Source organism: Homarus americanus, unplaced genomic scaffold (genome assembly GCF_018991925.1).
Source record: "Homarus americanus isolate GMGI-L3 unplaced genomic scaffold, GMGI_Hamer_2.0 scaffold52512, whole genome shotgun sequence".
NCBI lineage: Eukaryota > Metazoa > Arthropoda > Malacostraca > Decapoda > Nephropidae > Homarus > Homarus americanus.
The window spans coordinates 9,838,477-9,849,499 of NW_024735442.1; the positions used below are offsets into that span (position 1 = coordinate 9,838,477).

General features: G+C 41.3%; 2 protein-coding genes across 2 annotated transcripts; both read left to right on the top strand.

The window, feature by feature from the left end:
- Positions 1-824: 824 nt before the first annotated feature.
- LOC121870921 (protein ZBED8-like) lies at positions 825-4,862 on the top strand. The gene is made up of 3 exons (XM_042372893.1): positions 825-976; positions 3,757-3,905; positions 4,207-4,862. Exons 1-3 carry the CDS (start codon positions 825-827, stop codon positions 4,860-4,862), a joined length of 957 nt encoding a protein of 318 aa, XP_042228827.1.
- Positions 4,863-4,977: 115 nt separating this feature from the next.
- LOC121870922 lies at positions 4,978-5,402 on the top strand. Its single transcript, XM_042372894.1, has 2 exons — positions 4,978-5,148; positions 5,256-5,402. The coding sequence occupies exons 1-2, from the start codon at positions 4,978-4,980 to the stop codon at positions 5,400-5,402; spliced, it is 318 nt and encodes a 105-aa protein (XP_042228828.1).
- The last annotated feature ends 5,621 nt before the right edge of the window (positions 5,403-11,023 follow it).

Sequence of the window (11,023 nt, forward strand, 5' to 3'; positions counted from 1 at the left end):
AGAAGTGTTTGATATTAAAGACGTAGCGGGGTCTGATCTCTGGTAATTAAGACGGATCCTCCCCCCTCATCCCCTCCCAACATCCTACACAGGATCCAACACCAGACGCGTAGGATTATGCAGGAACCTGCAAAAGATTTAAAGGATTCGTGAGCGTGGGGTAAAGAAGGTATGAATGTAAAAGAGTTTGATTCGAAAATAAAAAATACACAACACGTTCACCCTGTCTTTTGAGATGTTATTTTTAACGCAATGTGGAAACTGAGTCACTTGTGTGTTGGTCTCCATGCGTCACCCGAATATATTCATTTAAAACAAAAACCTTTGTAATGTAAAGGAAACATGCTAAGTTAAAGATAAAAATCCTGATTATGTATATGGAAAGTGTTCACAATAAAACTAAAAATAGTAATAACGCGAGGACAGTAAATTTGAACAGCGACCTAGACTGAGATTACCTCACTCCATAGGACACCACATTTCTGCCAGTTAGGTCGCTATATGACCTTGTTGAAGAAAACAAGAAACGTATTTCGTTCTACAGCCTTCTAAGTTTGGCGAGTACTGTATGAGACGACTGGATAAACTATCCTATATTGTGTAAAGTACCGCAAGGTAATAAGAAAATGTTTTCCATATACTAACAAGATATAAAAGATATCCCAATATTTCATGACTTAGTCCCCACCTCTTAGACCTCAGGTTCATTTTTATTATGTTCCTATCTTACCCTATCCACACATCCTACTCACTTTCCTTGCTTCCTCCCTCCACGTAACACCCACCCATCAACTGCCTCCCCGACACACCCCGACGCCGAAAATATGATAACCGTGGAACAGATAAAACAGGACCACACCCCAGACCTCCGCCGCGCTGCCTCATATCATTACGGAGCGACGATTGAGTCACCGGGAGGAAATGAGCAGAACTTCCCAGAGCGTGGCCCTGGTCTGCCAAGCTCCCTGGAGCTACTGTGGCCTTAAGGGCAAGCCTGGGAGAGGGCACAGCCAGGAAAACAAATGAAAGAGGAGGTGAGAAAGGGCATGTGATGGGGAGAGAGAAAGAAGGTATGAAAAGCTGCGAAGACAAAGTTAACAAGAGCAGAATACAATAATTAGCAGGGAAGGATATTATGAGAGAAGCATGAATAATTAACTTAATTATCTATGATTACTTTCTTCTCCTGTGAATGTCTGAAATAGAAAAAAAATATAGAGACTTTTTAAGAAAGTTTCTAGTTGTAATTTAACATATACAATGATATTGCAGACAAACTTTTGATTTCTGTAATATATACATATTTTTCCTTACCCTTTCCCTCTAGGCTATTCTGAATGCGTTATATCTTTCCATAATTCATCACTGGTTTTTATATCATTCTTCAAATAATTATTATCAATTTCCCGGAGTTCGGTGTTCCTGAGTCTGGGGCTCAAATGTTCTTTTCTAAGTTGTAAAATTGTTAGGTTTATTTTACATCCTTCATGTACGCATTGAAAGACAAGTTTCAAGCAAGCTTTAACGCGCATTAACAGTCGTCCACATTCACACGCATACACACATGCAGTTTATGGAAATTAACAAATACAAATAAACTTACATACTCTTCTTTTCGATCACACACACACACACACACACTCTGTTACGGTCGTCTCTCCTTTCCCTCAATATTTGTTTCAGTTACCCTTTGTATTTAGTTTCTCTTCTTTCCCTTTTTTCTTTAGAATTGAATTGCCAAGCTTATGGTAAAGACTTTGAAAAATGTCTTGATTATTTTACATAAGTATGTATACTAGTATTTGTTTCAATATGTAAACTTTGTAGAATGTATTGTTATTTTTTATACAGTTATGAAAGACTGTAAGAAGAGGGGGGTGAAGCAGTGCCGGATTAACCATGAGGCACTTGAGGCACTGGCCTCAGGCCTCAGGCCTCCCGACTCTAAGAGGCCCCCAAATCCAAACATTCTCGAAGTTAAAGCATATAAAACATGAACTTCGTTCAACGATGTCCTAGCAACGTCTCAATTTTCTGTCTCTTATGAACATTGAATGTGTTATTTTGCAGAAGATTAATATTGATGAAATCATTGATAATTTTTTATATATTTTGTTCTTGCTATATATATATATATATATATATATATATATATATATATATATATATATATATATATATATATATATATATATATATATATATATATATATATATATATATATATATATACCTTGAGGGTAGGGGGCCCCAAGTTGATCTGTGCCTCAGGCCCCTATTTAGCTTAATCCGGCCCTGGTGTGAAGTTTAAAAAGAATTAGAAATTATATGTTGATGAAACAAGAAAGTATTAGACCATTGTTTTGGTTTTGACGGCACTCTCTCTAGTTAAGTTGAGGAGGATAAGAGGGCCAAGCATGTGTGGTGCACATTTATCTATTATTATCTGAGCAATCATGGATAATTATGGTGTTAACTAAAGTGTAATATGTTCATTATAGTGTAAAGATTATTGTAGTAGTGAGAGAGCATTTTATTTGGTGGAGATAACATTATTCTGAGTGAATTGATTTGTGGCCTTTTGTATGCATATGACGGAGAGCACATATTTATTATATTTTGTTGTTAAATACATTTTGTTGTAATTTTAAAGCTGTGCTTTGATTAAACCAGTTTTAATGGCAACAGTGGTATTGAAATAAACACCTGTCAGCTGTCAGGAGGTTGTTAGCCTGAAATAAGGTAAGAGTCTGTGTTTAACATATAATCTCGCTATTAACACAAGCTTCAGAGTCTCCTCCTATATAATGGGCCTATGGCAGTGGTTCTCAATCTGGGAGCCATAGCCCCCAAAGGAGCCACGGCAAGAATTTAGGGGAGCTACGGCGAGCTGTTATAAATTGTACGTTTCCAAATAATGTTGGAAATCTGAATTAAACAAAACTTGTATTACTTATTTTGACTTGGCAGAAGAGAATTTTCATTCTTTTTTTGTCATTTTGTTTAATCATAACGACAATACAATTTTAATGTTTACATACTCTGGTGCTATTGTTTTTTGTTTTTTTACGGATTATTTAAGATTTCACAGGTCCAGTCCATCTGTGTGACAGGCGCTGGACCAAGCTGCTGAACTGACTTGTTCAGTACGTGTCCGTGTGTCATCCCTTTGCAAGTGGTGATAGGACCGAATGATCTCAGTCTGGCCTGGGATACCATCACGAAAACAGTGGAGTGTATTGTCTCTGAACCATATATTGTGTTTGAGCTTGACTCAAGCATAATATACTCCGTAATTGGTGTTACTTATTTTGTTTCATAATTCATGTGGTCGCTGCTTTACGTGGGTGAAATATTTGTACACTTCCTTTATTAATTATTTCCTTATTTATTGGTGCCATTGTTGTTCATACTCATTCTGTACTTAAATAATCCTACCATTTTTAGTGCTAAATTGGTATGACTCACTATTCTTCTCATTCTTCCAAGTTGGGCACTGCTTGTCAAAGGAGGCGTGTTCTTGCTTACAGGAAGTACACTTCAGCTTGCTAGCTTGAGTGTGAATGTTTACCTGTGTGCATGTTTGTGTATGACTGCATGTGTGCTTTATGTGTGAGTGCATGGGCGTGTTATGTAAGTGAGTGTGTGTGTGTGTGTTTGCCATTCTAACCTTTGTCCTATTTATCTGTCCTTCTTTAGTCTTTATCACTTGTCTGTTTGTCTGTTCTGACAGTCTGTCTTCTTTATTTTCTCTAGATTTGTGATGGCTGCTAGTGTTGCTAAGAAGCGGAAGTACATCGATGGATACATTAACTACGGATTTACATCAATCCTCGCTGATGGCATTGAGAAACCTCATTGTGTGCTGTGCTTCAAAGTGCTGGAGAACGATTCTATGAGGCCTAGTAAGCTGAAGCATCATCTGATGACGATCCATCCACAGTGTGCGGAGAGAGACACCGATTTCTTCAGGCGCCATGAACGGAGTTTGGGATAACAGAAACTGGACGAGTGGTGCTTTCCAACAACAGACAGTAAGTGTAGTTGAGGCATCATACGAGGTTTCCCTCGAAATTGCCAAGCAAAAGAAGCCCCATACAATTGGTTAAACTTAGATTAAGCCATGTGCTTTAAAAATGGTCAAACGGGTTCTTGGAGAGGCAAGTGAACGTAAAATTTAACAAATTTCCTTGTCAAACGATACAGTGAAACGGAGAATAAATGAAATGTCAGATGACATAAAGGAAAAAGTGATACAGGAGATCAAATTATCTCCAACTGGTATGTTTGCAATACAGCTGGATGAGTCAACGGACGTGAGTTCTTGTGCACAGCTACTCGTGTTTGTTAGGTATGTTTTCTTGTGTGACATCAAGGAGGAATATCTGTTCTGTACACAGCTTGAGACCACCACAACAGCTGTAGATGTGATGGAAAAGCTGTCTTCTTTCTTCACAGCTAACAGGATCAGCAGGGGAAATTGTTGTGGAGTCTGTACGGATGGGGCTCCGGCGATGCTGGGATCAAAATCGGGGTTCCAGAAGCGTGTCGAGGAAGTAGCTCCGAATGCCAAGGGGATCCATTGTATGATCCATCGTTTTGCACTGGCGTCGAAAACCCTCCCTGATGAACTTCGCAAGATCCTGGAGGCAGTGGTCAAATGTACCAACTTTGTGAAAGCTGGAGATCTGAACTCTCTCTTTTTCCAGAACCTTTGTAGAGACATGGATTCAGAGTATGAAGCCCTCCTCTTTTACTCCAAAGTGCGCTGGCTTTCCAAGGGCAATGTTGTGAATCGAGTGTTTGAACTTCGGGGAGAGCTTAAGTTGTTCCTGGAGTGCAAGGGAAAGACGATCTATTAAGTCACTTCAATGAGGTGTTGTGGGAGCCACGTCTTGCATATTAGCAGATATATTTGAGCAGCTAAACAGGCTGAATCTCAAGCTGCAGGGCAAGGAATGAAATGTGTTTCACCTCATGGATTGTCTTCGTGCATTTCTTGCCAAGCTCCAGAATTGGCAAAGGAAAGTCAATGCAGGAAATGTTGCCATGTTTGAGAATCTTTCAACTGTTCTTGATGAGAATGAAGATCATCTGCTTGACCCATCACTCAAAAGTGAAATCACTCAGCACCTGAAATCCTTGGAAGTGAGCTCAAAAAGTATTTCCCAGAATTCGAGGAGGAAGATGGGAAATTGGTGAGGAATCCTTTCTCTGGCACTCTTGATATTGCTACCATTCCCAATGATGTTCAGGACGAATTTCTTGATCTCAAGAATGATTCTGCTGCCAAAGATCTCTATGAAGAAATATCTCTGACTGTATTCTGGTGCTCAATGTATCCAAAAGTTAGCGAGATTGCACTTCGAGTCCTCTTGCCTTTTTCAACTTCCTATTTATGAGAATCTGGTTTCTCCACCCTTCTACATATAAAGAGTAAAACACGGAACCGACTGGATGTGGACCCGGACATGAGATGTGCATAGTCAGTGACACAACCACGGATCAATCACCTAACTGAAAGGAAACAATGTCAGACTTCCCATTGAGCTGTGACAAAATATGCAGAGGTCATATGAACTTTTTCCCAACCAAATTCAAGTTTGCTGTGAGGCTTGTCTAGTAGTCACTCTAGTCTAGTGACGTCAGTTATGTAAATCATGTAAGTCTATCAAAATATAAGATAATGATGATTGTCAACCTTGAAATAAAATAAGGGTATTGTCTTCATCTGCATTTTATTTTTCAACATTATTTTTTTTTTTGGTGGGGGGGAGAAAAATGAAGGAGGCCACGAGGATGTTGAAAATTCTTCAAGGGGGGAATGGAGTGAAAAAGGTTGAGAACCACTGGCCTATGGGCCAGTGTGTCCTAGAAGAGGGTGTGAAGGTTGTAACAACACACACGCGCACACACAATAAAAAAGCTGACCCCTTGCATTTCTGGTCAAAATAAATCAAGCAAATGATATTACGTGATTAAAATCTCTCAATATGTTATGTATATTCCTGTAGCTCACATTACTCGTGTTCCCTGCAGTCTCGTTGGTCGTAATGTTGTATCGTACATTCTCTAGGTATGGACTTCCTTACCTCCTGACCGATATATTTTACTTTTATTCTATGTGCATATAGAAAGACTTTCCATGCAGTAATGAAGGAAAGCACGTGGTGATAACACTAACGTAAATTTTTTTCAAGATTTAGTTCATCTTTGCTGCACTGAAAACTTTTGCAATAAACTATTAGAAGAACTTGTGTTTACAAGACCTGCAAGGACACTCTACAGATAATTCTGGTTCTTGACTTATGAAAATTCTGTACATAAAATTCGTCCACTAACTAATAATGGTTGCCCCTCGTGTGACGAGGATGGCCGGCCCGAAGGCCACCAAGGCGTGAATTTGTTTAAGGTGTAGAAGCTGTCGCCAACACAACAACCACTCCCCAAGTTAACGAGTTGCATGACGCAGTGTCAAGAAATGGCCCGAGAAGACCGGACAACTCGCTAACTGCACTGGCTAACCATTACCCCGAAGTACGATCCGCAAATCGATTAACATCCAGGTCCCCAGTTACTGCTGGGTAGACAGAGGCAACTAACTAGTGCAAGTCCGACTATCCACTTAAAGTAGAGAAAGAAGAGACTAGGTCCTACAGGCATGGCTGACCGTTAACGACAGTGTGGATACAGCATTTTGTATACTATGCCTTCGGTATGCATGACTGGTGTAGCATTTATTATGCGCTCCCCCAGAATATACATTTCCCAGTCATTTTTATACGTGTAATCCCCCCCCCCCTCTCCATCTAATATTATACGTATATTATACTGTACATTCCCCAGGATTTATTTGCTCTCCACCGCTTATTATGAAGTTTGCTAAATTCTGGTAAACATATGAGAACACCCAAAGACACGCATCACGCAGGTATTGTGGCGATTACCGAGGCGTGGCAAATTGTTCCTGAGATCTGTGCCATAGAAAACTATGAGTTATTTCACCACCTTAGAAAGGACAGGAGAGGTGGTGGTGTAATTCTGTACTGTCGCAGTGACCTCAAACCGTCACCCCTAGGTGTTAATGTACCTGAAGATGTAGAAGCCTTGTGGGTTCAGGTCACTCCCACCCCCGCCAGCTTGCCTCCCTCATTGTTTGTGTTTGCTATCATCCCACCCGCGCACCAACCGCCAATGTACTGATTACTCATATTATAGACACTGCCGACTCCCTGAGATCCAGATTTCCATGTGCTAAACTAGTGATATGCGGTGACTTCAATGAGTTAGACATCAGTGACATCACCCAACACCTCCACCTTACACAAATAGTAGACTTTCCCACACATGGCATTGCCACCCTTGACCTCATCATGACTGATCTCGGTAACCACTACCTTCCCCCCCAGCCGCTGCCTCCCATGGGACGCAGCCCCCACCTGTCCCTACTGTGGTCACCTATCCCCACCTTCTCACCACCGCCATTTGCCACCAGAACTTACCGACCCACCCCCGACTCTGCAGCGTTTTGGACAATGGATAACTCGATATCCCTGAACTGAAGTGATCACGGTAGACGATGTACAGAACAAGTGGGATAATTACTTGGACACTTCTTTCCAGCCAAAACACTGAGGATCCACCCCGATGATGTCCCGTGGATTACGCCCCGCATAAAAAGACTTATTGAGCAGCTCAACAAGGCATACTACACCAACAACAGCCTGTACAAAAGTCTACGTAACCAGGTCATCAGGGAAATCAAGTCGGCCAAGAAGACTTACTATCCCAGGAAAGTGCACAGCCTCAAGGAAGTCGGCATCGGTCAGTGGTACTCCAAGGTAAAAGATCTCTGTGGTCTCAAACGTCAGTCTTCCACGCTTCCTTTCATCTCATATTTACCTAGTGAGGAGGCAGCTGAGATAATCAATAACCATTTTGCTACCATATGTCATACCTTACCCAGTCTTGACCTCACTCTCCTCCCGGCATACTTACCTTCCCCCTCCCCCGTCCCAGTGTTCAACCATATGAAATCGCCAACAAACTCCTGAAATTTAAATCCAAACGCTCCACGACCCTAATCAAAATATACAAGGAGTTTGCAGTCGAACTTGCCACCCCCCTTTGTTCTATTATTAATGCATCCCTCAGACAAAGCAAATGCCCTAATGAATGGAAAACCGCATTTGTCACCCCCATCCCCAAGGTTACCACCCCACAGTCCCCTAACGACCTCAGGCCAGTTGCCATTACCCCCATACCCAGTCTACTTTGTGAGGACTTTGTTTTTGAGTGGGCATATGCTAGTATTTATCAGTCAATTGATCCACAGCAATTTGGCAATATGAGGACCTCCTCTACATCACACTGCTTAGTGAGCTTTCTGGACTTTCTGCACAAAAACCTGCAGAAACGTAAGACATCACTGGCCGTTGCCCTTGTTGACTTCAGGAAGGCCTTTGACCTTGTTGATCACTGCACTGTTATCAACAAGGCCATTGCACTAGGGCTGCCCACCAACCTGGTCTCATGGCTCACTGATTTCTTGAGTGGACGTCGCCAGGCAGTGAGGTATCAGGGCTTGGTCTCCACATTCCAACACCTCACCTGCGGTGTTCCCCAGGGGACCAAGATGGGACCACTGTACTTCCTCATCCTGTTCAACGACACTCTATCTGACACTCCTCACAGGTGGAAGTACGTGGATGACTGCACTGTGGGGGTTTCAGTGGACAACACCGCACCAGACTACTCATCGCTATAAGGCACCCTGGACAGGCTACAGGCATGGACTATGGAGAACAAGGTCACCATCAACCACACCAAAACCGTAGTCATGCACATCAATACCGCCACCAGTACAAGCCCCAGCAGTTACAGTGGGTGCCCATCCTCTCCAGCTGGTGCAGTCTGCCAAACTCCTGGGTGTAACTATAGACAACAAACTTGACTGGAAGGCCCATGTAAATAACACAGTCAAGGCAGCCTCGTACCGTCGCTACATGCTACGACGACTCAGGACACTTGGGACACCCACGCCAGAGCTGAGGACCATCTACAACGCCTTTATTCTCCCCAAACTAACATATGCGGCGCCAGCCTGGTCGTCTTCTCTCAACTCCACCCAACAACAACAGCTAGAGAAGGTACAGAAAAGGGCCTGCAGAATCATGCTCGGCGCTGACTACTCCGGCTACACCAACGCTCTCTCCACCCTGGAAATGCCATCCCTCAGTGACCTCCACCACCAAGCACTGAAAAGGTTTGGCAGCCAAATATTGCACCACCCTCGTTATCGCCACCTCCTGCCACCGGCAGCCCCCCACCCACCTCGCGCAGTCCGCCACTACAACAAAATTCAGCCCATAAGAGCCCGTACCGATAGATATAAGAATAGCACCATCCAATCTATTGTTAAAATGATAAACAACTCCTGATTTATGTACTGTACAGCCCTGTAAATGTATTCAATGCATATTATATCATTATGTCTAAATCAAATGTAAGTGTATATTTTCAGCCACCGGCTGCAACTCTATTAATAAACCGTTTATTATTATTATTATTATTATTATTATTATTATTATTATTATTATTATCATTGACCCACCTGTTTTAGAGAATAATTGACCAAAGTTGTTTATCATTGTGGGCCATCTCTTTATTTCCCCTTCGTATGTCAAAACATATATTATGCTTTATATGAAAATTAATTATATGAATTTATAAAACTGGTTGGTACAAATATAAGAAAAACATACACATTTAAAACAAATTTATTACACCACAAATACAGTTTTAAATACGATAACAACAGGTGATGATAAACAGATGATCTTGATATATATGTATGTATGTTTGTTTATCCATTAACAACAAAGTTCATTGTCCTTACATAATTAATTAGCTCTTTTGTGCCAAGCTGTTTTCCTTTTCTGTGCTTGAGGGATTTGGAAAATGGCAACAACACACCTGTTTTAAGCCATTGTGTTTGATACTGACTCATCTTGCCATCGTTATATCGGGCCACAGGATTACCATTATGTCAGGAACTCAATGGCGTTGGCAATTGCCTACAGACCACAGAATGAACCATTTGGCTGTTGACCACAAGGCAAGAGTTGCAAAGCGTGTTTTCAGATGATTCTGTGCAGTCAGTCAAGTGTTTTGGCACTATACTATCTGCCACCTTTATACTCTTTCTCAATTTAGAAGTAAATCGGCGATTCCGATTTTCATCAAAGTGAACTCGGACGAACAAATAGCCTTCTGAGTCAATTCCACTTGTCTTCTGTGCCACCATTGTTGTGTCTAACACTTTTATAAGAAACTGGTTATGCAGCAGAGTCTGTGTGGCACCTATAATACTATCATTCAGTAACTGGTCATTTGCAATAAGGTGATTGTCATTTTCACTGAGTTAGAGATCAAGTATCCACATACAAGTTTTTGTTTTTGTTTGTCTCTGTATTAGCTATGTTTTAGTCGCATTTGGTTGGTCATTTTTACTTCTCGGGCATAGATTTTGCTTCTTCTTTAGCTCCACTTCTATTGTAAATAATGTTTAATAACTTCACTGGATCACCGTTACGCTTTCTGTTGCAACACAGCCGTTATTGTTAATGTAGAATGATTTTACATGCCCAGCGATAATTTACTATCTTTCCTTTATCCTTCAAACCAACAGAATGAGCCTGCTGGCTTTGAAAATTTTAAATATCTCAGAACGAATAATGTTTATACATCCATGCTCTCGGATGATTCTGAATTAGTGGCATCAACCGTCTGACATATAAAAAGAGTGTGCTTATTAAACAGACAATAGAGACAGGGACCCTTACTCTCCTGTGCTAGCTCCAACACTTTCCGAGCTTCTTCTAAGAAAATAACACAATTTCGACGATATTGTGTGGTAACTTACCCGGCAGTAACAGAGCTTTGCTGTTCAGTGTAGAGACGTGTTGAATGGGCAACTGGGCATTGTGAACAAATTCGGCCATAAAAACATTAAAAAAAATCA

Excerpts from the sequence above, each read along its gene's own strand:
- LOC121870922 (XM_042372894.1), top strand. The coding sequence starts at position 4,978 with ATGGATTGTCTTCGTGCATTTCTTGCCAAGCTCCAGAATTGGCAAAGG. Across the intron at positions 5,149-5,255 it reads AGCACCTGAAATCCTTGGAA|GACGAATTTCTTGATCTCAA; the intron begins GTGAGCTCAAAA and ends AATGATGTTCAG.
- LOC121870921 (XM_042372893.1), top strand. The coding sequence starts at position 825 with ATGATAACCGTGGAACAGATAAAACAGGACCACACCCCAGACCTCCGC. Across the intron at positions 977-3,756 it reads CCAAGCTCCCTGGAGCTACT|ATTTGTGATGGCTGCTAGTG; the intron begins GTGGCCTTAAGG and ends TATTTTCTCTAG. Across the intron at positions 3,906-4,206 it reads GAACGATTCTATGAGGCCTA|TGAAACGGAGAATAAATGAA; the intron begins GTAAGCTGAAGC and ends CAAACGATACAG.